At 39.7% G+C, this 26,257-nt stretch overlaps 4 protein-coding genes across 10 annotated transcripts; 2 read left to right on the top strand and 2 right to left on the bottom strand.

The window, feature by feature from the left end:
* Nucleotides 1-119: 119 nt before the first annotated feature.
* Nucleotides 120-21,367, bottom strand: LOC131139887 (uncharacterized). 4 transcript variants are annotated; one of them, XR_009132314.1, is made up of 12 exons: nucleotides 21,188-21,367; nucleotides 20,662-20,784; nucleotides 20,425-20,541; nucleotides 20,298-20,354; nucleotides 19,372-19,539; nucleotides 18,942-19,055; nucleotides 18,743-18,869; nucleotides 17,656-17,742; nucleotides 17,162-17,308; nucleotides 4,090-4,274; nucleotides 1,695-1,801; nucleotides 120-1,401 (listed from the first exon to the last, which is right to left on the bottom strand). XR_009132314.1 is itself a non-coding variant. In XM_058089841.1 (7 exons), the coding sequence occupies exons 1-7, from the start codon at nucleotides 21,344-21,346 to the stop codon at nucleotides 18,822-18,824; spliced, it is 789 nt and encodes a 262-aa protein (XP_057945824.1). In that variant the 5' UTR covers nucleotides 21,347-21,367; the 3' UTR covers nucleotides 18,293-18,821. The 4 variants fall into 4 exon arrangements, 1 of the variants encoding a protein (XP_057945824.1); XR_009132312.1 differs by having other exon boundaries at nucleotides 121-1,401; nucleotides 20,662-20,787; XR_009132313.1 differs by lacking the exon at nucleotides 17,656-17,742 and having other exon boundaries at nucleotides 122-1,401; nucleotides 20,662-20,787.
* Nucleotides 429-5,039, top strand: tfb2m (transcription factor B2, mitochondrial). Its single transcript, XM_058089837.1, has 10 exons — nucleotides 429-595; nucleotides 1,088-1,415; nucleotides 1,725-1,914; nucleotides 2,046-2,137; nucleotides 2,260-2,413; nucleotides 2,498-2,646; nucleotides 2,732-2,821; nucleotides 3,375-3,431; nucleotides 3,525-3,673; nucleotides 4,118-5,039. Exons 2-10 carry the CDS (start codon nucleotides 1,134-1,136, stop codon nucleotides 4,305-4,307), a joined length of 1,353 nt encoding a protein of 450 aa, XP_057945820.1. The 5' UTR covers nucleotides 429-595; nucleotides 1,088-1,133; the 3' UTR covers nucleotides 4,308-5,039.
* Nucleotides 5,445-15,970, top strand: cnsta (consortin, connexin sorting protein a). 2 transcript variants are annotated; one of them, XM_058089836.1, is made up of 13 exons: nucleotides 5,445-5,649; nucleotides 6,819-6,889; nucleotides 6,995-7,336; nucleotides 7,527-8,089; nucleotides 9,365-9,395; nucleotides 9,937-10,023; nucleotides 10,296-10,377; nucleotides 10,822-10,843; nucleotides 10,942-11,008; nucleotides 11,909-12,456; nucleotides 12,661-12,777; nucleotides 13,671-13,824; nucleotides 13,933-15,970. In XM_058089836.1, exons 2-13 carry the CDS (start codon nucleotides 6,877-6,879, stop codon nucleotides 14,148-14,150), a joined length of 2,244 nt encoding a protein of 747 aa, XP_057945819.1. In that variant the 5' UTR covers nucleotides 5,445-5,649; nucleotides 6,819-6,876; the 3' UTR covers nucleotides 14,151-15,970. The 2 variants fall into 2 exon arrangements, with proteins under 2 accessions (XP_057945819.1, XP_057945818.1); XM_058089835.1 differs by having other exon boundaries at nucleotides 5,449-5,649; nucleotides 12,634-12,777.
* Nucleotides 21,368-21,650: 283 nt separating the features above from the next.
* Nucleotides 21,651-26,233, bottom strand: LOC131139463 (uncharacterized). 3 transcript variants are annotated; one of them, XM_058089110.1, is made up of 8 exons: nucleotides 25,469-26,233; nucleotides 24,084-24,211; nucleotides 23,860-23,976; nucleotides 23,739-23,795; nucleotides 23,492-23,659; nucleotides 22,925-23,038; nucleotides 22,784-22,852; nucleotides 21,651-22,042 (listed from the first exon to the last, which is right to left on the bottom strand). In XM_058089110.1, exons 2-7 carry the CDS (start codon nucleotides 24,204-24,206, stop codon nucleotides 22,805-22,807), a joined length of 627 nt encoding a protein of 208 aa, XP_057945093.1. In that variant the 5' UTR covers nucleotides 24,207-24,211; nucleotides 25,469-26,233; the 3' UTR covers nucleotides 21,651-22,042; nucleotides 22,784-22,804. The 3 variants fall into 3 exon arrangements, with proteins under 3 accessions (XP_057945093.1, XP_057945094.1, XP_057945095.1); XM_058089111.1 differs by having other exon boundaries at nucleotides 24,084-24,206; nucleotides 25,468-26,233; XM_058089112.1 differs by having other exon boundaries at nucleotides 23,860-24,209; nucleotides 25,468-26,233.
* Between the last annotated feature and the right edge of the window lie 24 nt (nucleotides 26,234-26,257).

Raw genomic sequence — 26,257 nt, forward strand, 5'->3', positions numbered from 1 at the left:
AATCCTGCTCTGGCTTACGAAATATGACGAACACAACATACTCTGCTAGCATCACTCTTGTTTTTATCAGTAATACCAATGTGAGAATATGGATCTGACAGAAACCTAATTGCAGTCCAAATAGATCATAGACAACTGTTAAATAAGATTTTCCACTCAACAAACCTTAAAAAATATTGTCTGAATATAAGAAATTTAACATATTACGGCACCACGTTTACTTAGTGTCACATAGATCTGCTTTGAATCAGTGATTTAAAAAAATATATATTAAACATAAAAAAGCAACCCCCGCCCCCGAGTTCTCTTCTTGATTTGTTTACAGTACTATCGAATTGTTTTCATCAGATATAGTTTTTTTTTTCAGTAAACGCATCTTCGCTTGACTTGCTGCCCCGACCAATATGGCTGACTCGGTGACGTCGTTATCATGCGACTGCCATACCCCAAGAACGTTTGGCGCACTCATAACAAATGTGGGGTCAGCATGTCGAGAGCTCAATGTCACAGTTTATCCACAAACGTGCTGCAATGAAACGACTTTAAAACGCTGTCATCGTTACAACCAAATATATAGAGAGTCGTCTACTGTGAGGTGTGTATCATTGACTCATCTTTTAGATGTCTTGAAATGTTATTTCGCTATGCAAGTTCGCGTTTAGCAAGTGGGCTAACGTGGTCATTCGCCAGTGATAAGTTCTTAATGCAATACGGAAACACGTCATGTCTCTAACATTTTGCTATTTTTTACTCTGCACTTAAATAATATCACGATTGCCATCGGCGAGCATTTTGCTCAATGCTAACTGCTAACATGCTTTTTTTGTTACGTAAAATTGCACCTCTCCACGTGATTGCACGGTATACATTGCCAATTAATATTCTCACAACAAAATACAATGCTACGATGATGGAATATTAGTAAATTGAAGTGTTATGGTATATAAGCGGGTTTCTACAATATAAGCGGCTTTCTACACTAAGATCAAAGAAAATCATTGTCAATTTCGAAGTAGTTAATTTTAGCAGGAATGTACTAAAGTAGTCATAATTTTTCCTTTTCCTTTTACCTATTCCATTTTGGCAGGGACTTCTTCAGGACCCTCTGACTTACCTCCAGCATAGCTACCTACATGTCCAACATGTCCACCCAGATGTGTAGGCTACTGGAGCTGGCCATGCGCTCCACTTGCCGCCCCGCCATCAGAAGTCAATCTTGTTTACGGAAGACAGTTTTGGTAACCGACATTGCACCTGGGGTCCCCGTGCTGCAAAGTAGGGCCTACACGCTTGATCCACTTTCATCTGGGCCTGGTCGGCCGTCATTTGGTGTGAGCGCTCAGCAGCCCCGTGCAGAGAGGACGTCCAACTCTTCAGCTCTCACACACAGGAACCTGTCTGCTGTGGCAGTAAAGGTAAACAAACATAGAAGCTGTAGTTTATTACCCCCTTAGTTTTGTGTTGTGTTCTCCAACTACAGTCTATTTTCATATAGTGACTGGGTGTCTTAATTTGTAAACTGCAGAGAGCGCCTGAGAAGTATGGTGATTATTAGAGGAAGACTTTTACAGTGTTTGTACAAATGGATTTTCATAATGGTATAGATATGTACATATAAATGACAGTACTATATATTAAAATATAAACTATCGGAGCAGAGCCCGATATTTGAGGGAATATGTTGTAGTTTTTACCAAAAAATATTTTGGTGTATCTTTCTCCAGGGCCAGCGTCGTCGTCTGTGCCATTTTGACTTCCTGGACCTGGGTGAGTTCGAGGAGAATGTACGGCGGGCTCACACCTGTAAGAAAGCCAGACGCTTCTTAGTGGACCCAGACTTGGCTAAACTGGTAGCAGACCACCTCGGGCCTGACCTACACACTGACAAGAGTGTTATTTTTGAATGTCATCCAGGTATGTGCTGCTACTTTGTGTGCAAGTCTGCCTGTTCAGCATAGGAGTCAATCATAGTCATGTTTTCGAGTTAATGGATTATTTTGTGGATTGGAAATAATAGCTGCATGCATATTTTTTGTCGAATTTAGGCCCTGGGGTGTTGACTAGGACACTGCTTAATGCTGGAGCTCAAAGAGTTGTGGCTCTTGAGGCAGATAAAACCTTCCTTCCTGATTTGCAGGTACCGAACCTCAAAGTATTCATTGTGATGCAATGCATTGTAGCAAAGTAGGCACACTTTGCTACAATGCATGCTTAAGTGTTGGAAATGTGCTGATTAATTCAAATGTTTCATCACATCAGGAATTGGAAGGCCATCTTGATGGTCAGTTGGAAGTGGTTCATTGTGACTTCTTTAAACTCGATGCTGTCTGGGATGGAAACTACAAGCCCCCTGTTTTACCCTCGGAGAAACTTTTCTCTGATCTGGGAATAACAGAAGCCAACTGGATGGATGGTGGGTAACGCATTATCATGCACACAGCAATGAAATACTATTGCCCTGTCATTATAATTTATAATTGTGTTTGTATCTCATCAGACATCCCAGTGAAAGTTGTGGGCATCCTACCTCAGCGTAGTGAGCGCGCCAACCTCCTGAAATTTGTTTATACCCTGTTTGAACGGATGTCCTTCTACAGATATGGAAGGGTTGAGCTTAACCTATTCATTAGTGAGAGGGAATACTTGGTAAGAAGACTACTGTATTTTCATAGTGAAATCATCTATCACAATGCTGATGACATATGAACCCTAATTCTTATTCTTCTGTCAGACTCTGGTCACACCTCCAGGTAAAATGAGGCACTACAGACCCCTCAGTGTCCTCTGGCAGATAGCCTGTGATATAGAGCTGCTTCACAAGGTACGCAATGGGGCAACGTGTGTAGCTTTACAGGAGTACAGACAAAAAAATTTTCTCTTTTGCATAAAAAAGCGCTTCTTGACAAATATTCAAAACATCTGTATTATTCATCTGTATTATAAAGTGCAGTTCTATGCGGCTGCAAACTACCTTCACAGTAATAGTATTATTTTTTTTCCCTCCAGCAGTATCATCTCATTATTTGTCTGGGATCTTTTTCCATTATGGAGGCGTACCTAATAGTGTGACACGTGAATGTCTACATAGTTGTATGTTGTTCCTTGCTACATCGTGGTTCGAACATTGCACCCTCACTCGATCATAGTTTTTAATGAATTTAATTTAAATGATCTTGTTGGTGTTATAAATACAAATATAAAGCATTGGAACCACTTAGCGGCGATAAACTAAGCATGGCTGTATGCCGTTATGATCTCGTGTTGCTTCTAATATGTTTATTTGAATTAACATTAGCTTATGGTTGTCACTTTTTGGAGTAAAGTCTTTAAAAGTATTACTAACTGAAGTATGTGTCATCCATTTGTGTGTACAGGAGCCATGGGAGTCGTTTGTGTCATCCAGACAGACGTCATCTCCTCGTAAAGGCCTGGTAATAACACATGACTGATAAATGGCATTGTAACCTTGATTTGCATATGCGTATTTAATACAATTTAGCTTTTATCATCCTCTCTCCTCTCAGCTTCCCAATGATCACATGTGCCTGGTTCGTCTGACTCCAAGGGCAGACCTGTTCTCTGGCGGTCTCACACCCACCAGCGCCTCCACTCTGATGGTTATGGTTAAACAGTGTTTGGCAAAGAGGAAGGAAAAACTCGTTGATAGGCTAAAGTAAGATATCACACACACAATTAAAACACTAAATATGGATGAGTGGATCTTTTTGATCTGCATACTGATTTTTGGCTTTCCCTATGCAGTACGGTCATCCCTCACCATATTTTTGTGCCTAAATTAAGCATGTCACAAGAACTACAGTTCCCATGATTCTTAGAATTATTTTTTTTGTTAATTTTAATGCCTTGTGCAACTAATGGTACATTTGTTTGGCCAACAAAAGTAGTTTTTTTGTTGTTGTCCAAACAAAATGTACCTTTAGTCATACCAGGCATTAAAATGAAACGTAAACTAAAGAAACAAGGGATGGTCTCATATTTTTTTTTCCCATGTCTTAGATATTGAGAAATAGTGACATGAATAATTAGCCATCATAAACAAACTGAACAAATTAATAATACAGGTCATACCTTAAAAATTGTAATTAATTTCTTTTAGCCTCTGGTCACCGGACAGTGGAAGTAAGTTATTATCAGAGGTGGGACTGCCGACGGACATCATGACTGGTCAAGTTTTTCCACATGAATATCTGCAACTCTTCCAATTGATGGACAAGAGCCAGGAGTTCACTCAGAGCTGGCTTTATGACGAGATCCTGGAGAACACAGAGAGAGAGAGGTGGGGCTGAGGTGTTCATAGTATAACTGACACAACCATCATGTGCATAGGGTTCAATCAATCATAAAAGGTGTGTATATATAAATAAGGATTTCCCAGGGCATTCAATCGATCACAACTACTCTGACTAGATTGACTGGTGTGTGTCCCACCTCGTCTTTCAGCATGAACTGATGAAGCCTGCTCGGATGAGAGGCGTGAGGTCTTCTAAGACAGTCTAATCAATTGAATGCCCTGAGAATACAATGACCTGGATGAATGTGAATATTCACAGGCATACAGAAGGATTAATTTATGTATGACACATACACAGATGAATTGATGTTCATGACTTGGCATTTTCATGATGTAGGCTCTATCATGATTGACATTGTGCCATGCTAAACACATGGACATTACAAACGTCATTGTCATCATATATATACAAACTGGCTCATAACATGCAAAACAACTAAAGGAAAGTTCAGCAGCGCTTTATAGATTGTATATTTTTTGGAGGAGCAGGCACTAAGCATAGTGACTGTCTACTTAAACATGTATTTCACTGTAATATGTATTGTCTTTTAAAAATGTTTGCCTATGTCATATTTACAAATTGTACGCCAATTATGTCTAATTTGGTTGGGAAAGGTAACTCACCGTTCAAGCACATTTATGCTCCTATAAAACACCACACTTTTCTATTTTGGAATAGACAATACATGTTTTCTCATGCTATGTTTCACATGAAAATAATATATTAAATGAAATAAAATAATTTTGATTTCTTTTAAATTTGTTTGGAAGACTTGGGTCCATTTGTGCTTTTAGTAACATACACTTCTGAACAGAATTGGAAGAAAATACAACCACTGGCATTTTGAGACAGGCATGGAGTGCAAGGACAAGAGGGGGCACAATACAGAGAGAAAAACAGCACAATGTGCTAAAGTCTGCCTTCTGTGTTATTACACATTTTCACCCGATGGCAAAGGCAAAAAAGCTTTCCTCCTTTGACATGAAAGCCAAATGTTTGCACATATTTCATGGCTATGATCATAAATATTTGCTTTAATGCAAATACATTTAACCCCGGTTTTAAGATAGTTGGCACAGTTAGATTATTTTTATCAAATGACAACGTGGAGCCTGAAGATGGCGACAGGGGCACACATAGTGTTGTTTAGCAACAACGTCCCTAGTGGCTGACGACTGTCATTGCTTCAACATCATAAAGCAAGGTGTCACTTGAGACACCAGAAGCTGTCACCCTTTCACCAACCTTGCCAGTGCAGTGGGAGGCAACGTTGCTGTTGGATCACCTTGCTAGCGATGAGGAAGAAGTGAAGCGCTTGTTTTGACGCTAAAGAGAGGTAAGGCACATTTAAACTAAGGTATCATTGGGTAAAATATAAAGCTGTTTGGTGTTGTGAGCAGATGTGGACGTAAGCTAACGTTAGCGGTCGGCGGCTTTGTAATATAAGCTGGCAGAAGTGTTTAAAATGTCTCGAATGGGGTAGTGTGTTTTAGTTAGCTACTGTAGCTAATGTATCTCGGCTTTTTTAATCATGCCGTTACAGCTGATTAGCTTAACCTAAATGGGTTCATTCCACCATGTAGCATGTCGTGCAGCTAGCTAACACATTAAACAGCTCACCTTGTTAGCGTCACGAGCTGTGGGGGGTGGGGGGTGTATAATGTCTGCTGTCAAAGCATTTTTACCGAACTAACTGAAAGTGATAGCTTTAAACACAGTGGATAGATCCGGCGATTAAACCGACTAACGGACACGTCATTCGGTACACCTGAGTCATCAAGATTCACTGCCAAAGCTAAATATAATGCCTTTGCTAATCAATCATTACCGCTGCAAACTGCATTCCGATTCGTATTGTTACAATAATATTATTTTCAGTGATTTTTGATTCAGTGCTTCCTTTGGAGCTCTGAAAAATGTGCTGGTGTAGGTAAAGAAGTGTCTTGTGAGTGTAGTCTGTCCATATTTTAGGTATATGTCGTCTCGGTTCAAAGTCTACGTGTGGGTCCTATCATGTGTGCTGATTAGCTCTTTCCATTTCACATGCCTTTCATTATTTATGGCACCCCGTAGCGAGGAAGAGTGGGTTGTTGTATGGACAGACAGCTCTGTGGGGGACAGACAGTAGGATGCTGTTGATAAAAAAACACCTGTTGTCATTAACTAACATCTCAGTAGATCAAATAAATGATAGCATATTCCTAAATGTATCATATCAACTGTACCATATCCCAAAAATGTGTGGCACAAACAGAGCAGTTTTGCCAGTACTTCAAGTCTTGGCAGTTGTGTTTGTAGTTTTATGTGACACTTATGTACTGGTGTTGATAGGATAGTCCTTTTAGGCCTGAAGGATTTCTTTAGAAACCCAGGAATGATGTTAGACCTGTATTGTGTCCTTTTCCATTTCACTCACACTGGTGAATGGAATCTGACTATTTTGTATTATGAGGTCTCATAGCAAACATTCTTCCTTCTTGTTGTCTCTCCCTCCTGGAAAAAAAGCTTGTCTGATTGGTGCCACTGCAAGCAGAAAGATCAAAGGTTGTGAGGGTGGACCCTGATGGATCATGGTGGTGAGTGACCACTTCATTATGTCTCATCTTTTTACACAAAATATGAACTGCTAATTGTCATCATTAGATTTCTTACTAATTTGTGTATTATTTCCTTGTCCAAAGGTCAGCTCCACTACGAGGGCAGAATAATGTCACAAGTTGTGGTGGGTGGGGCTGAGCGTTGTGATAATAACACACCCCACCCTAATCTTTTTACTTCCCAAAACCTCAATGAGACTCAAACTGAACATTCCTCAGCTCTACAAAATGAATTTGGAGCTGGAGAGTTTCTCAACAACAATGGGGACAACCAGGAGGGAGAGGAAGATAGATACGGAGAAGAAGGAGAAGAGGACATTGATGAGGTGATGAAGGATGAGGAGGAAGAATCGGAGACATCAAGTTGCCGAATTCACTGCCGCTCCCCAGATACTCCCATGACTGATTCCTCCTATTCAGAAACAGGTACATAACACAATATACACTGCATGGACTAAACCATTGCTGCAGAATAGTGAGAATGAGACCATGTGATAGAGCACATTTGTAAAAAGGGACTTTCACAACGATAAGTCTTGGATCTGTCGGAATGTGAGTCTTTTTGTCTCAGCACTCAAGGTGTGCTTTGCTTATTTGTCCTCCTCATCCTCAATAGGAAGCATATTGGAGAATCCTTTCAGTCCTGGTACAAGTCCCGAACCTACATCCCCTGTCATCCAAGAAGTGTTATCGCCCATCAGCCTCTTGGAACTGGGTCAGAAAGAAGTGGATGTTGGTGGCTTCAACGTTGGACCCCTTGCCTCCAGCACATCAGGAATGACCTTCACCACAGGGCCTGTGCTTTCTTCTTCAACCTCAGACACTGGGCTGAGCTGCACTGACGGATTTGTGCATATCTCACAAACTACTGCCAGAAGCATTACATCCCCTTCAGAACCTCTCCCAACCTTTACTATGCTCACATGTACCAGTGGGGCTTCAGAAATGATATCCACCTCAAGGCCCAATACTTCCATTACCTCTGCCAGCCAAACAACAGCCTTCACCACGGTGTATACAGAGTCCTCATCCTCTACAGCACCGCTACACTCTGAAAGCTATACTTCCACCCCAGTGCCCACTGGCTGCACTACAAGGCCTACCTCTTCTCTGATGGACTCCCTGGAGCAGTTGGCCCATCGAGGAGATGATGCTCGCCTTCCACTAGACCTCCATCAGGTCTGTCTGTCTTCCAACATCACTGCCAACTATCTTTTCACATCTTTGTAACAGCCTTAGCCCCACCCTTAATTTTAGTTTTAAAAAGCTCTTGACCCGGTTATTAAATCCATGTTCTCTAGTTGCATTATAGCTGAAGGCACAATGTCATGAACTGCATTCATAAGGAACATGTACAAACATCTTGCTCAGAGTGAGCTCTGATTACTTGTGTGTCTCTCACGGACCTGGAAGTCTAGATGTGTGTTTTAGGATCAGTATTTGCGTCAGTTTGAGTTATGGATATATCTATGCATGCTTGCAAAGAACGTGTTACAAATGGAACATAGTAGTTTTCCCCAACATACATTGTTTTTGTAAAACTTGAATTGTACATGCTGCAAGCGATTTTTCAAACAAGCTATTCCTCCGATGCAGGGAGTGTCCTAACAGGGGAGTTCAAGGTACAGCGTATGTTTATTTGTCTATTAAACATACTTATGCAAGAACTAAACTCCAGTTTCATATGCTTCTAGGCAAGCTGGTACATGATTAGCGTATACTAATATTGAATACAATGTGCAATGATTTTTAGGCCGAGACTGTGCCTTCAGTCACCATTAATGGGCAAGGGAGGTACACAAGGCTTGACTTTTGGTCCCAGCTTTTGTAAATGATTTCTTGTATATGTCTTCAACTTTCTCGAGACTAGTTGGGTGCTCCAGTTCACTATGTTTATAAAAATAAAAACCTGATCTTAAACAAGTAGGCTCAAATTGAAGCATTAAAAACAGGCACTGGCCCGAGCTGACTGTATATGAATTGCCACTAAAACTGGCGTTGTTACTCACGGTCACTTCTAACTTGATGGCATGGGTTATTTGCAAAACCTTCATTTCATTGTGTTTGGCATGTATGAATATGGATTTGATGTTTCTTTTCCAACCAGTAGATCCCTTTAAATATTATGTACTGGTTCTTTAAGTAGAAATGTGAGAGCTTTTTGTGTCCTCGCTCCCTGCCACTCTGTCTCTCTCGCTCGCTCTCTTTCGTGCGCACACACACACACACACTTGTTTTGTGATCAGCTGAGCTACATACGTAAAAGTGACACTGACTGAATGTACCATCCCCTTATTTTGTCCTGAAGAGTGGTTCCTCCTTTCTCTCATTGACGGTGTCATTTTTAACGGATGTTAATTTTTCAATTTCCTGGTTTAATCTTCCAATTTTGTTGTGCAATTACGTAGAAATTACAAAAAAAAATTCATCAAATGATGTTATCTCTTTCTGCAGATCGCTGAGGCCTCTGTCCGTCATGAAGATTGTATCCTTATCATACTGTAAGCAATAGAGATGATTTTTCTGATTTATAAGCTGTGCAAGATGTTTACAAAGATGTGTTTTACAAAACTATTTGTTTGGTTGGTGTTTACCGCAGTAAAATTGTTGTCATTGCCATTGTGTGAACTGCTGGGCTTAATCAATGTACCATCATAATCAGTCAGAGAAAGGAAAAGTGCAACACTTTCACTTGCAGAGTTATCTGAAAGCAGATAAGGCAGACTATTACGAAACAGAGAGAGGATTATATTAGTCAAAGAGATGGGCAAGCTGGCTTTGCTATGCCATGCATGTATAGGGCTGGTTGGAGAGAGAGGCTTGTCAAAGGGGGATTGTGTAATGGTTGGTTGCTGATATACATAAACATGAGCTTTACTTCCTCCTCTTCTCTTCACAGTTTCGCTTTGTTCTCCTATGCTTTCTCATGTAAAAGGTGTCACCAGAAATCTATGAAAATATTTGTGCAATCAACATGTCATTACTGCAGTGCCCGTCACTTTTGTCCTTTAACGTTTGCTGTTCAGACCAACTGGCTTTACGGTGTATCCAGCTTGAAAGGCTCTATCACCAGAGAGTGTTGGACAACCTCAATGCTCTCCAGCAACAGTGGGGTAAACACACACCATCTATATATCTGTCTATCTACATATTTATCCAACAGCAAGACAAGGGGTAACAATTTTCTCCCGGATTCCAATAATTAAATCAACAAAGCCATAATTATTTTTCCAGTATTGTAGCTGTATGCTATGTTATAACCCCGCCTCTAAAAGCCTACTCTCCTCTAATTGGTCAGTTACCAGTTTGAGCCCAAGTTTGGAGTCTAACAATTGTAAGTTTTGTAATATGTCTCTCTTTGTTTGTGCTGTCTGGTACTTGATAGAAAGTCGGTGTGCGAGAACCTCCCCTAGTCTGGAAGCCCGACATCTGGACACTCTCAGAGACATCTGCCAGACGCACACTCGGTCAGTTTGTGTTTTTCCTCAGTGTACACTGTGACACCTGTCAAATGTATTTAAAATTCATGTAAAAGATGACGAAAGAACATTAAACATGCAAACAAGATGAACAAATTATTTGATATGATAATAATAATAACAACAACAGACCAACATGGCATTAGTCCGTTTGTGTTGCACACTGTTACGGCACACATGCCTGTATCCTTTAAGATAAAACTGTGGCATTTGCACTTTGAGACATTTGAGCCGATGCTCTGCAAAGGTTTCACCTCACTTGACTCTTACTCTGACACACATATACACACAGACACGTTGTAATAGCCTGGGAAATATGCTCAGGCTAATATTAGATTGGGAGAGTAGAGAAGCATCGTCTATCTTCACAGCACATCTTCATTTACTTAAACGAGGAAGACTCACCATGTCGCTTTGTCTGTCTCGTCATAGACCAAGTGCTGTAGATGCTGCGGTAAGACACTATTTCATCTGTGTTGTACATGTTGTGGCTCATGTGCCATGCCTGTAGAATGTGGTGTGAAATTACTTTATACTTTTGTATATTTACAGTCTGCATCTCTGGACTACTTAATGCAAACATTTGAACAGGAGGGAACATTGCCTAAACATCCATCAGGTGAGCGAGTGTTAGAGATAGTTGTGTAAGAGAGGTAGTTAACGACTGTATTTTATGGTGCTCCATGTTTGACAGAGGATTGTTGCTGAGATGAACTACAGACACGTGTAGTTTCATAGCTTGCTCAACTAAAAGTTTTACTATCAGATTAGGATAACTTGTAAAATATGTTTATGTATAATAATAAATGTTTGACTTTGCCATCCAAACCTGCCCCTGTAATAACTTTGTGACCATTGGCTGTGACATGTGCTTTTTAAACAACTACATCACAAAAACTACCTGTAAAACAAACTAACTCTTCTTGTTGGAAGGAATTTAAATGTTAAAGTTACACGCAACTAGCACCCACTTGCTTCTGTTCACTTGTACACGCTGTGGGGCTGACTGTCTGACAATATTTTTGAGTTTGTTGCACATCCTTTTAATGTGCACAAAAAAATATGTTGGCAATTACGGCGCTTGGGGCAGATTAGTTTGAACCCAAATGTAGAAAAAAATAGGGAAAGAGGCCTGCTTGCTGGCTTTGTACTTGATGTCTTGTACATGCTGCATATGCTTAACAAAATATACAACAGCACAGCTGGTCGTGATGGGTGTCATTTTGAAAAGAAGAACTGATTTGGTTGAGGGTAATTTTCAGTAAAACACTTCAATATTTATGTCAGTGTATGATATGGCAGGATGAGAGCTTCTTCTGCAGACTTTGACTCTACTGGAAATCATCTCATTTGCTGCACACATATACTGTATCTATTTACAAAGTCATGGTAAAGTAAGGCCTGTGTAGACCCTTCACCTCACACTCTTCTTCACTGATGGCCGGTCTGCCAATTGGCATTAAGACACATGCATTCTTTTATACCTGCCACTTCCAACTTTGTGTTTCTTTTCCTGCAGCTCAGCAGACTGAATGTAGGATGCAGCAGAGAGCTCAAGATCCCTCCTGTCCACAGACCACGGTCACGCCCTCCATTAATTTGTCACTAAGACTAAATTCCCCCGACAGTTCAGAAAAAGACAGGGAGCACCCTGAATGCAATTTAGAAGGGAGGGTCAGTTTCCATGGGACTGAGCTGACTAAGGAGAAGGAGGGCAGTGGAAGGGAGCAAGGGGAGTGTCCGGAACACACCAATTCAGCCGAGACAAACATGTTGCACCCCTCTGAAACTGGAGAAATGGATCAGCCCAAGCCTGCAGAGCAGCAGGGTGGAGACTTGAGTCCAGCACAGGAAAAGGAGGTGGATAGGGAAGAAGTAGAAGTCAGCAATGTGGGAGAGACAGCAGAAGCACTGATTATGGAGGATGAGACTGAAGAAGAGGAGGGCGAGAAAGAGAAGCGAGCGCTCAAAGTGGAGACACTGTTCAGCGAGATAGCAGAGGTGGAACATCTGCACCAAGAAGCTCAAGAACCGAGACAACATGAGGAGTCTGGTCAAGGGATAGAGGTACAAAAGTGGGATCACATTTTTTTTATAGTTAATCTTTTAGTTTGACTGTAGACTTGCCCTCAACAGTCCAATGACTTCCTCTGTCTCAGATCAAAATGTTACCTTGGAACAACATCTGTTGCTGTTTCTTACATGTGGGCAAGCATAAGCACTGCATGCTATTATTCACTACAGGAGAGTAATGAAAGCTCCCTACTCCAGGATGGTGACAAGCTAGGCAGCGAGGAGGAGCAGGAAGAATATGAGGTTGAACAAAGTGATATCATCAGAGAAGGCGCCACACTGGACGACATGGCTAGACTCATCACTGTAGAGGAGGTTTGCATCTTGTGTGTGTGTGTGTATATATAGGCTGGTTCTGTGAAATGGGTTTTTCTTTCTGCAGATTTAGACACTAATTAGCATTTACCTGAACCTAAGATATTATATACCTGTTGCACTTAGTGTATTCTACTTGTAATGGTATTGTTTCTTTAAACATGCTTAACAAAGAACATTGGAATATGTCACGTTTACACTGCATAATTCAACATGTTAGAAAAGCAAGAGGCAGAGACAGCAGAGGCGTGTTGATTTCCTGTGTTTAACTTGTACCAGGTTACCAATTTTAGAAGATAATGGTGTGCAATAGTAAACTAAATATTGCTTTAGTTTATTCCTTAAAAAGGAATAAATAGATTAAATGAACAAATACATTAGTATATAAAGGTATAAAAAAAGTTAATCTGTAAATAAGGGCAGCCGTACTGTAAGAATTAGTTGATCTCCTTCATTTGTGCTGACTCGCCGTTTGTCTTCAAAACAATATTGATTGTTTGGGACATTCCATATGCAGAAGCACCTCCCAGTACTGCAGAGTAGTAAATCTCATAGGGAGGGTCTGTGATGTGGTACGGAGTTCAGTTTTTTATTGTGTAATGCACTGACATCTAGCGGCCATGGAGGGAAGGGTGAATCTTCCAATAGGGTGGGTGGATCATCTAAGGTTAAAAACAGTACCAGTCTATTCCAGGAGAAAGTTGAATGTTTGTTTCGAAACGGTTTGTCCAGTTAGGCCTAAAGTAGGCTTCAAGTTTTGGTGTGCGATTGAATTATACTAATTATATTTTAAATAAGATTTCCATTTTAGAGGTCCCACAACTTCCAACTTATGGGATGAAGAAAAATGTGTTAAAGTCTGAAAGATAATCCTGTTTTTATTGCCCTCCCAGATGTCTCCTGCCTATGGCCTCGTCTCCATCTTGAAGAAGAGAAGTTTCCCTGTTGATGATGTTAGTTTGGCTGCAAGCTCAGACTCCAGGCCCGATAAACAAATCGCTAAAAAACGAGTCCACTTCAGAGTCGCAGATGACTGCTTTGATAGTGGTATGCATTTGTTTGCTAGTTGTGTAGTACCCAATATGGACACATGACTTTCCTAATATAATGATGTCTGGGAGTTATTTTGAGGTGTTGTCTCCTGTCTTTCTGTAGATGTTCGTGGGAGAGACTCATGCCTGCTTCTTTTCCTGCTTTGTTTGGTTACCGTGGTGATCAGTGTGGGCGGCACCACTCTTTACTGTGCGCTGGGGGACGTCCACTCCACAGTCTGTCAGGACTTCTCCAGAAATGTGGACTTCTACTTTGGACAGATGCAGCGTGCCGTAGCTCAGCTCCAACAGTGGTTTGGCCCAAGTTCGTCGTCGCATTAGCAGCATCTGACTTTTGTTACAGCCAGCATTGTACAGGTAAGTATCACCCAGGTGTCCCCTGGGTGTTTGAAGGGGTCCGGGACAATGACACCAAAGGTCTCTCAAATCAGCCAAGACTGGATCCAAATTTCTCACTGGACTCTCAAAAACAAAACACCTGACACCTCTGTAAGTTCTGGAAAAAAAACAGTAGTTTGATCCTTGAGGGCTCGGACATACTCTGCACACACACATGCTGCACAAATAGGGGCCTCACAGGCATGCTGCAACCTCTAGAGTTGCTTTTAAGGACGTGTTTTTTTTAATGACACATGCACTTCCTTACTATTTCAAATGAACTCATTATGTCTTAATCATGTCTTAACACATTGAATGTTTGTGGAGCATTTATGTCTTTTTAAGTTATTTTCTATTGAGCTTCTGCCACTGCTGGACAACAGGTGCAACGAGTGTGACTCATGGGGGGTAAAAAGCACTGATCTTAAGCTATGCATTATTTTACCACTGAGCAACATGCTCTACTTGTACACCTACAAGCAGATATACTACATCTACCTACAGGAATACAGTGCATACAGTATAACATGAATGTTTAACTCAACTGGTACCACTTTGTTTGTTTTCAAAATATTTTCTTTTGAGCTTGCAACAATTTGGTGTGATTTGTTGGTAGGATGTGATGTAGCATTGTGTCAGCCCATCTCTCAGGATTTCTATACATTGTCCTCGTTCTGAGAGCCACTGTTTGTTTTTTTTATGTTGTTCTTTGTTTCTGTTCACTAGTGGGGCCTAGTGTTTGTCCCCGAAGACAACACAGAATTGTCCCAGGAGTGTGTCAACTTTGGTTTTCGCTTTTAGTGTAGTTATCTATTAGGGGTGCCACAAGATCTCAAGATTAAAATTCTCATTCAGATTCAGAAAAAAAACTCTTATGAGCACTAGGCATGAAATGATAAGATGAAATAAATTGCAATATATAGTCATATTTTTATTTTCCATTGTACCGTTCTTAAAAGTAATATGAAGATCTCAACTCGTAGATCCATTCTCTTCTCATTAACAGAGTATCTTGTGACACCCCTATCTTGCTTCAGTAGTTTACCAGAAATACTTCGGAAAAGGTACCATTTTAACAGGTGAGAGGAGCTTCCATACAGTGTCTTATATGCATTATTAATAGTCAAATGAGTATTATGTCACACAATGATGTAAAGTAATGTAAATGCCTTTTTATTTGCACGAGTCTCCTGGCTGGTTCAGATGACTCAGGGAAGTCTACTTATTTATGACTCAGTGGATGCAAAGATTATGTTTATGTTCATCTTCCTCACTTTAATGATGGTTCTTGCACATTATAATAGCTTTTCATTTATTTTGTCTTTTTTTTTAATAATGGAATGCTTTTTAACAAATGTTGTGTAATTTGCTTTTATCACCTTTCTACCTGACAAGTTGTCACATTGGATTGTGATGTTTGTACAGTCTTCCAAGCAAAAACATTGGGTTGGCATAATCTGGTGATTCACATCGGTCTTATGTGTGAGATGTCTTTGTAGTAGCAAAAAGAGATGCATTATTTTGATGCTTTTGCAGCACAAATTGCTCATGCACTTGAGTAAGGATTAGTATTGATAGTAATACCTTCAATAAGTGATGTAAAGGTCCTTTTCATACCTGTACATTTTAAATGAGTTCAGTTTTTGTTCTTTGTTCAAAAGAGGCCGTTTCCAGCCACAAAAGTTTGGTCTTATCTTTGGTACCTGTTAATGTCTAACCCTGAAGTAAAGTCTGGGCTTTGAACGTGTATTTACCTGTTTTATTTTCTCTGCTGGTTGTCATTCATTCATTTTCTACCTCACAAGGGACGTGCTGGAGCCTATCCCAGCTGTCTTCGGGCAAGAGGCGGGGTACACCCTGGACTGGTCGCCAGGCTATCACAGGGCACATATAGACAAACAACCATTCATACTCACATTCATACCTATGGACAATTTGGAGTCACCAATTAACCTGCATGTTTTTGGAATGTGGAAGGAAACCGGAGTACCCGGAGAAAACCCACGCATGGACTGGGAGAACATGCAAACTCCTCACAGAGATGGCCAAGGGTGGAATTGATCTCAGGTCTCCTAGCTGCGTGGCCTTCGTGCTAACCACTTGGACCGGCGTGCAGCCCTGCTGTTTGTCAGTTCATTTTAATTCATTGTACATGTATCAAGCAATTCCTCCTGCACATTTCATTCAGAGTAGACCTATAGAACCATATTTACATATACAGTATGTACTCTTACCTATATTTCCTCAAATAGTGGCCTCCGCTTCAATAGAAAAATAGAATAAATAAATGGCACACCACAAATGCACAGCTGCTTTTTTCCCCAATTAGGAGAGAAAAAATAACCGATGACCTTTGATGTTTTCGTGCCAGTACCACATTACTTAGCATATGCGAGTGTGCACGAGCGCTGCGGGGATGTCAGGGATGGCTTTAGAAATCAGTCTGTCTCTTCGATTTAAGGTAGCACAAGGGAGGCTATCTGGACCTCTTGATGCCTTTCCGTACTGCTGGTCACAGTGTATACACAATCACAAAATTACACAACTCAGCCAGTCAAATCAAATTATTCAGCTAGATCCCATAAATGCTCCAATTAACTGCCAAGTCTCCTTGAGTTGTCCACCAAAAGCTGGGGTCTCTAATTAGCCCAGTACGGAGGTTATGTTTTTGGCTGTGTTCAAAATAACTTGAAAAGTTCTTAATGAATTTGCTAACATTAGCATAGTGGCATTTTTTTTGCATATTGATAGTGAGACACTTAGCACTATTGGTGTTTGGCGTTAGTCTACTTCACCACAATACATGTCATCAAAGAATCAGGCTTCTCCATGTGGAACTCAAAACTCATCAGACTTCATTTTTATGCACACACAAAATAATAATGCAAAAATGCCAGTTCCAATTAACTGGTATTCAAGGTATACCAAGGTATTCATCGAGGTACTGTACCTACCTTTGTACCTACTTGGTAGAACTTCATGATCCTCCTCTTCCACATCTTTCCACTTGCTGCTGGGCTTACGCTTCCTCTTGGTTCCCACTTGCCAAATGTGGTCACCCTTTATGAACTCCTGTCTCTTATAGAGATCACTGTAGTTGTCTGTGTAAGAAACAAGATCAAATTAATGGCTTGTGAGAGCTCTTTTACATATTGAAAGGCCTATTAAAATATGGAAACACCTCTAAACTGTCACAGGCCAAACATGTAGTTTTAAGAATGCAAAAATAAATGTATACTTACAGTCTATGCTGAATTATTTATGTATATTCTGTCAAATTCACTACCTATTTTACTATGTATTTTGCCATGGACCTACCTCCTTTTGAAATAAGCAGACATTAAAATATATATGAAGCATTCTATTGTGTTGCTAGTTTAGCTTGATTATCTGGTATAGATGTAAATGTAATCAAGCTAACTGGAAAGCAACATAATTAACAACTTACTTGCTGTTGCTGATCGTCAGCACTCATCCATGAAATCTTCCCAACTTCCACAGCATTGTCCTTGAAATAATACGTGGTATCTTAATGCTGAAAAAGATTTGTTAGCTCAGCTATGTCTTCTCCTTCCATGCCGAAAAGTCGTCAACGCCACCTGTGGGGGATGTGGGGGCTTGAAATGGCGCGATGAGCTCTAATTAAAAATAGGCGACTCTCATTGGCTGCCAGGAAGGGGGCGGGACCATGGCAAGAAGTGCAAGGCATAGCATCCAGTGAGAACGCGGCATCGCAGCGAGAGCTGGAATTGACGAGAAGCTTAGCTAGCTCAGCTGTGTGACTTTTAAGATAATTGAGCTCACATACAGTAAAGTTTTTAACTCTGGCATATTTTTAATTTATAAATGTTAAGCACAAGTCAACGACGACCTTATTATGCATGTGGAGCAAGATATACTAAGTATTAGGACTTTGTGGCAGTAAGAAGTATACTAAAGTATAAGTACAAGTCCCAGTATTAATGTACTTAGTCTTTATACTTTTCAATATAAGCCAAATCTACTTCAAGTATACTTCACTGTACTATTCGTAAGTGTATAAAATATAGTTTATAAAAAGTAACAGCATTGGTATTAACAGCTGTGGGTGTAGTGCCACAAGATAGCAGTAAGTGCATTTGAAGTATCTGTGTTTCCTGGTTGTGGAATAAATGATGCGGCACTAGTAAAATTAATTTCCGTTGTTTATTATGAAACAGTGTTGTCGAAGAGACAGTTTATTGATATTTGACTACCAAAAGTGGATTTTCTATACAACATACACAGTGTAATGTACATCATAGAGGATATCAATGTGCTCTACTTGTACTGAATGAATAATTCTTTCCACTCATATAATAATGAAATATTAGCCTGTTAAAATGCTTTTAGACCCTTTTAACCGTTAAAAAATTATCATAACTTAATATTTACAATTCTCATGAAGCCAAATGAAAAAAAATAAAACAATAGATTTTTTGTATTCTTTGTATACCTGTATATGACTTAATGTAGGTAGATGGGAAAAATGAAATATAGTTTAAACCCATACGTACTGTAACTCGCACTGGAGTAGTTCATAGTTGTAGTAGTAGTAGTAAGTCTTGTACTCAGTAAGATGGACTTTTCCCGATGTTAGTGAGCAGGCGTTTCAGTGGTTGTTGTAGACATCACCACAGTGGCCTAAGTGGAGGAGAAACACCATTATTGATGGCTTTAAAGTCAAGGCAGCCTTGCTAGGTCATGTTTGTGTACCTGACTCTTGGTAGAACGCAGAGCAGCTCCAGCCAGCACTGACATCACCAATAAAATAATACCACCAACAAAAATATAGAACAAAAAGATGGCTTCTGTTGTGAATCCAAGGGCCTACAAATGGACACAACAAGTCTGATTATTAAGTATTGATTGACATTGTCAGAGAGGTCATCACATAACAATATTTGTCTTGGTGGTAGTTTACAGAGATTTAGTTGAGATTGTTTTGTTTTTATGGTGTGTTATCATTGCACTTAATTATAGTTGATGAGCAATATTGTGGTGTTCCCTTTACAAAAATACATATATTTAATTATATGTCATAAATGATTAGACAGTGTACTGACTGTGTGTATAGTTGTGACTTGTCACGTTCATGCTAAAACCCTACAAGCCACTTCTTTTATAAAATTACTAGTGTGATTACTTCAGCGCGTGGCTCCCATATGGCGTCCTCCATGGCAGTAATGTTGTCCAAGTCAAAGATCTCAAATTGCCTCTGAAAATGATGGTTTTCAATGTTGGGAATGAGATTAAATATAATCCAACAACAGTTCAAAATGGTCAGAATGCCAAAAGCCAGGGATGCTGTCACCTAAGGGTAGAAAAGGAAGGACAGGATGAATCCTCTATAAACAAACACTGCTTCCAAATACAGTGTTCCCTCGTTACATCGGGCTCACCTGTCATGGGTGAACAATTTTGCATTTTGTTCTGCATCCTTGGGGTGTATTGGAGTATGTGTGTTATTGTATTTACTACTGCTACCAATAGAGGGTGTTGTATAAGCAGTTGAAAGTTCAAGACGTGTCCAGACATGTCCAGTTCGTCTCAGTATGTGTAGCCAGCCACAGCAGTCCCGATTGTCTAAGGGAGATCACGCCCATTGGGTTCTACGTTTTGATTGGCTGTATGTAGATCGCCACTGCCGTGTTTCCTCTTTGTTAGCGGTCATAGCTGTATAATCGCTGGGCACCACAATGGCATACTGTAAATGAGTCTTTGGTTGATGGAGGACTAGGTGGAGTACAACAGGAGCAATATGGTTTAACAAGGATACAGAAACGCTACAGTCGAATGGCGCCGGGCCAAGGCATATCAGAAGAGTGAATATGGTGAGTCACTTAATAAGTTCCTGTGTAAAAATTGTAACAAAATTTGAACTTTGAGAGTGTTTAAAGGAAAATGTGATGAAATGTGTACCTGTCTGAGGAAAGTGTATAAAGTGTATTGTGAAGGTGTTTACAGCCTTAAAACGTACATAATGGTTGTAAACAAATACAGTTGGCTACTATGTGGATTTCACTATCCCCTGATAAAACGACGGAACACTGTATTACTAAATGGTCTTACAATTTTCTTGGTTGAGCTGTGCTCCGTGATAATATACAGAATGCCACATATGATGAACTGCAAGGAGAGAACAAGAACATCATGTGTCATTGAAACGTTTAGGAAGACACAAATTCTGTGACCTCACCTGTATTCCAATGATGTACCCCAGGGGAGTGATTCTCCAGAAATGGTGAGCAGGATGATCTACTGCCATAATGATGGATGTAATAAAGAAAGATACACCCAAAACCAGAACAACAACCTGCAATTTACATGTGAAGGCAACAGTGAGCAATAAAGCAGGCGATATTGTGAACTTCAAATAACACATTATGGTGATGGATCAATGATTGTGATCAGCTTTGGCTGTGTGATATCTCACTCCAACACTCTCCGGTTGAGCCTTCATGAAGCGATGTAGAGGTTTACTTCCTCCCACTTTGGTGGCTTGAAGAGACCCATTGTTCCCACTCGGAGGACTCGCAGGGAGGAGCTCCACAGACATCTTCTAAAGAAAAGTTGTCCATTAAAAAAAAAAACATTTGCAAGAACTTAGAATCAGGATTGTTTGACTATGTCCACGCCACTAAAGCATTCAGGCATGTTTCTAATTTAGAACTACAACTCCCATGAGGCTTTGGGAGTTTGTCAGGAATGCGCAGCACTCACAAAACACTCGACAAGAGGAACACTTCTACTTTGACATTTCAAGTAAACTTGAGTGTAAAAGCTTACATGTTAGTTACATGTGTGATGTCACAGCATTTTCTGTGCAGTTGCAACCGTTTGACCACATGCAAGAACAGTAGAGAAAGAACTTTTACGTGCAAAATAGAAAAAAACTCAACAGACGAGTGAAGTGAAAAACAAACCCAGAAAGCTAAAGACTCAAAGAAGAAGACTCAAACCTTGTTTCCAGAGCAAGAATAGTGCAACTGTCCTGGTCTTGTAAGAACTCCTCCTCTTACTCCTCCTCTTTCTCCTCCTCGTTGACATGTGTTCTTTGTGGACGAGCTGTTCTTCATAACAAAGTCCAGACCTCCATCATCACAATCTCTGTAACTCATCTGGGTTTCTACACAAACTACATCAACATCAACCGAGGTGATGTTTGACATCACATTGTTTCAGTCTACTGAATATGTATGAATATATGCGTGAATATGTATGTATGCTGTACATTTTTTTATTATCACATATTTATGAATTATTACTGACCTAAGATGAATTATATATTTTATGTGCCAAAATATATACACTGAGAAAAAAAATAACAATGATCTTGCGATGATGTCCATCACAAATCCCCTCCGTAGAAACTTTTCATCCAGAGTTCCAGGTTGTGGAATAAATGACGCAGCACTATTAAAATGAATTTCCATTGTTTATTATGAAACAGTGTTATACCAAAAGTAGTGTTCCTATACAGCATACAAAGTATATATCATGTTTATATGCCAAAAGGAAGCAGTATTTAGCAGTACTTAACCTTTAGATAGGATTTCATCTGACCTTGTCAGAGAACAAATGGCTTAAACAGGTTATTATAGGATATTATATAAACAAACAGGCAAAAAATGTCCTGTGTACACAGAGGTATTTAGCACTTCCTCTAACATGTGCTATCAATGTGACCTCAGTGATGAGTCCATCCCAAAACTATGACGCATGTTAAACATTCATTCATTTTCCACCGCTGATCCTCTTCAGGGTCCCGGGTGAGCTGGAGCCTACCCCGGCTGACGAGTGGGTGAGAGTACAACCTGGACCAGACAAAATATAGATATTTTTTTTTTTAAGTCAATTTTTTATTCAGGGGTTGTTTACCTTTTTTGCCAGACTCATTTTTTTAAAGCTGTTTTAAAATATTTTTATATAATTTTTAGTGTGATAAAATTACAATGCTGTTTTTTTCTTATTATTTTTTACTAACTGTAGTTAATTTAAATTTTTTTCCACTCATATAATAATGAAATGTTCTCATGAAGCAATGAGAGAAATGAAATTGTTGTTTTCTGTACAATTATAATTGACAATAAGATGTTCATTTTTTTAGTAGTATACCTGTCCAGTATATGACTTCATGTAGGTACAGTGTTCCCTAGTTTATAACAGGGGATATGTTCCCAAAATATCCCCCAATAAGGGATTTTCTTTTTTAAACGTGACATAAAAGTACGGACATGAAGGATGATTTAGAGGGAATTTATTTTGCAAAACCACGGAAATGAGGTTTAGGGCCCGGCAATAAATGAAACAGAAATTCAACAAGCAACCTTAGACTGAGCCCATTAAATGATTGTCTGGCCCAATCCAACAATTAAGTCACGGCACGTAACGGCGTTCCTATGCTGTAAAAAAACTAAAAAAAACTTGCAAAATTGCACAAAAAAAGTCCAGAAACAAGTGAACCGAGGGAACACTGTAAATTGGAAAAATTAAACATTTTTATTGCTCGTATAGTTCATAGTAGTAGTAGTAGTAGTAGTAAGTTTTGTACTCACAAAGATGGACTCTTCACGATGTCAGTGAGCAGGCGTTTCAGTGGTTGTTGTAGACATCACCACAGTGGCCTAAGTGGAGGAGAAACACCATTATTGATGGCTTTAAAGTCAAGGCAGCCTTGCTAGGTCATGTTTGTGTACCTGACTCTTGGTAGAACGCAGAGCAGCTCCAGCCAGCACTGACATCACCAATAAAATAATAGTGCCAACAATAGCATAGAACACAAAGATGGCTTCTGTTGCCAACCCAAGGACCTACAAAGGGACACAAGTCTGATTATTAGGTATTGATTGACATTGTTAGAGAGGTTTAACATAATATTAAGATTAAGATGTGCCTTTATTCGTCCCTCAGTGGGGAAATTTGTATTGCACAGCAGCAAGAGTACAGAGTCAGTTAAGCAGTACAAAATACACAATATAGAAAAATAAACAATATAAACAACCCAAGTATTAACAAAATCAACAGTTTTTCCCAGATAATATTTGTCTTGGTGGTAGTTTGCAGAGATTTATTTGAGATTGTTTTGTTTTTATGGTGTGTTATCATTGCACTTAATTATAGTAGACAAGCAATATCATAGTGTTCCCTTTAAAAAAATCCATATATTTAATGTTATATCATAAATGATCAGACAGTGTACTGACTGTGTGTATAGTTTCATGTCATGCTAAAACCCTACAAGCCCCTTCTATCAGTGTGATTACCACAGCCTGTGACCGCCATGTGTCTTCCTCGATGAGAGTCATGTTGTCGAACTCAAAGTAGTCAAAGTCTCTATGATAATAGTGGTGTTCTATATTGGTGAGAAGAATAAATATCATCCAGAAAGCACCCACGATGGCCACAATGCCAAGAGCCAGGGATGCTGTCACCTAAAGGTAAGAGATGGACAACAGGAATCATCTACCCTTAAAACAAACATTGCTTCCAATTATTACTAAATAGTCTTACAGTTTTCTTGGTTGGGTTGTGCTCGGTGATAATATACAGAATGCCACATAAGATGAACTGCAAGGAGAGAACAAGAACTTCACTGAAATGTTATCAATTAACACAAATTGTCTGACCTCACCTGTATTCCAATGATGTACCCCAGTGGGGAAAGCCTCCATAATTGGTTAGCAGGATTATCTACTGCCATAATAATGGATGTAATAAAGAAAGATACGCCCAAAACCAGAACAACAACCTGCAATTTACATGTGAAGGCAACAGTGAAGCAATAAAGCAGGTGATATTGTGAACTTATACAAATAATCAATGATTGTGATCAGCTTTGGCTGTGTGATATCTCACTCCAACACTCTGAGGTTGAGCCTTCATGAAGCGATGTAGAGGTTTACTTCCTCCCACTTTGGTGGCTTGAAGAGACCCATTGTTCCCACTCGGAGGACTCGCAGGGAGGAGCTCCACAGACATCTTCTAAACATGAACACGTGTATTAGAACTAGTGGTGTGTCGGTCACGAACGAACGGGTCAAAATAACTTTTTTTTTTTTGATTGGCTGGAGAGTCAGAGGTCCTTTTGCAGGGCGGGACTATCTGCGTGCTTGACTGTCTTATCCTATTGCCTCGCTCTGTGGGTGGGTGGGGTTAGCTGACTGAAAGACCGAGACCGAGAGATTGACCGACACTCGTCGGCCGTTCCTTCATGACCGAGAGTTGAGTCAGAACGAACATGAACATGAGTGAACGGACTGAGTCGACACAGCTGACCGGGTCTATGCACAGGGGGAGATCACAGGCTAACGACCAATTGACCGAAATGAACAAAATGAACGAATCTTTTTACTGAATGAACTGGAATGATCTGGTTCACTGAAATGAACGGTTTTTGCCTACAACTAATTAGAACTGGCAAATTACATATTTCTTAACAAATGTAACTGTACTGAAGCAGTAAAACGGCCCCAGATCATCACACTACCACCACCAGATTTTACCCTTAATATGATATTCTTTTTCTGAAGTCAAAGCTGTGTGTTATAGGTGGCAAAGCAGGCTATTACTTTTTCTTTGTTGCTTATTTTTCCATTTTTATTCAAATCAGTACCGACCACAAATGGCCCCCTCACCACAATCTGGACATCCCTGGCTTAACCCATCCTTAGCCATAGCTCTAACCTAACCCCAACCCTCGTCCTAACCATAACTTGACACATGAGCACAATCTACAAACTAAACCCTAACTTTACCCTAGTACTAACCCTAACAGCTGGTTGTGGGTTTGAAACCCCTGCCCGAATGGGTTAAAAGTTGTCCATTTTAAATTTGTAAAGCAGAAATGAAAAACATTTCCAGGAACTTAGAATCAGGATTGTGTAACTATGTCCGCACCACTAAAGTATTCAGGCATGTTTCTAATTTAGAACTACATCTCCCATGAGGCTTTGGGAGACTGTGGCAAATGCTCAGGACTCACAAAACACACGAGAAGAGAAACACTTCTACTTTCACATTTCAAGTAAAGTTGAGTGAAAGCTTCCACATTCAGTAGTAAACACATCTGATGTCATAACATTTCCTGTGCAGTTGTTGCAACAGTCTGAGCACATGCAAGGGCATGCAAAGGGAAACAACTTTTGACAACATTTAGGTGGAAAATGGCAAAAAAAAGTCAACAGGGCAGTTGAGTGAACTTTATCTAGAAAGTAAAAAAAGGAGAGAAGAAGACCCAAACCTTTTTTTTGCCAGAACAGGACCACTGCAACCTTCTACTTCATGGAGGGACTCCTCCTCTTTCTCCTCCTCTTCCTCCTCCTTGTTGACATCCCCACACTGCTGCGCTCTTAGTGGACGATCTGTTCTTTCTAGAACTCTGTCATCACAATCTCTGGAACTCAGAAGAATTAATAATATTTAGAATATTTACCTTTTGGAATTAGAGACTGATTCATACACACGCAGTAGCTTCTACTTGGCTGTCGTCCAACCGTCACTTCTTCTGTTCATCCAACCGCCCACAAACCCATCACAAACAGCACACTGACCTCTAGCGGTGTCACCTTAAACAGCGCAGTACACCGTTTTTTCACTGGGTTACATCAATGTAATTGTAATTTTAGTTGCAATTACAATTGTAATATTTTTTGTAATTGTACTTGGAATGGTAATTTTAACTGTAATTTGACATGTCATTGTAATTTTTAAATGCAATTATGACCGCGTAATTTAGTTGTAATTGGAATTGTAAGTTGGAAAGTAATTTTAATTATACTTTTTATTTTAATTGTCATTGTAATGTAAATGGTAATTATAATTGTAATTGTAATTTAAATAGTAATTGTAATGTCTGCAATTTTAATTGTAATTTGTAGTTGGAATTTCAATTATACTTGTAATTGTTATTGTTATTTTACCTGTTTGTCTTTGAGAAATGAGATTGTGAAACATTTAGCATAATAAGGGACCTTAAATGATAAACAACGACGACGTAAAGCAAAAGAAAGTCATCATCACACAAGTGTAAG

This window comes from Doryrhamphus excisus, chromosome 12, assembly GCF_030265055.1.
Source record: "Doryrhamphus excisus isolate RoL2022-K1 chromosome 12, RoL_Dexc_1.0, whole genome shotgun sequence".
In the NCBI taxonomy this organism is placed as follows: domain Eukaryota; kingdom Metazoa; phylum Chordata; class Actinopteri; order Syngnathiformes; family Syngnathidae; genus Doryrhamphus; species Doryrhamphus excisus.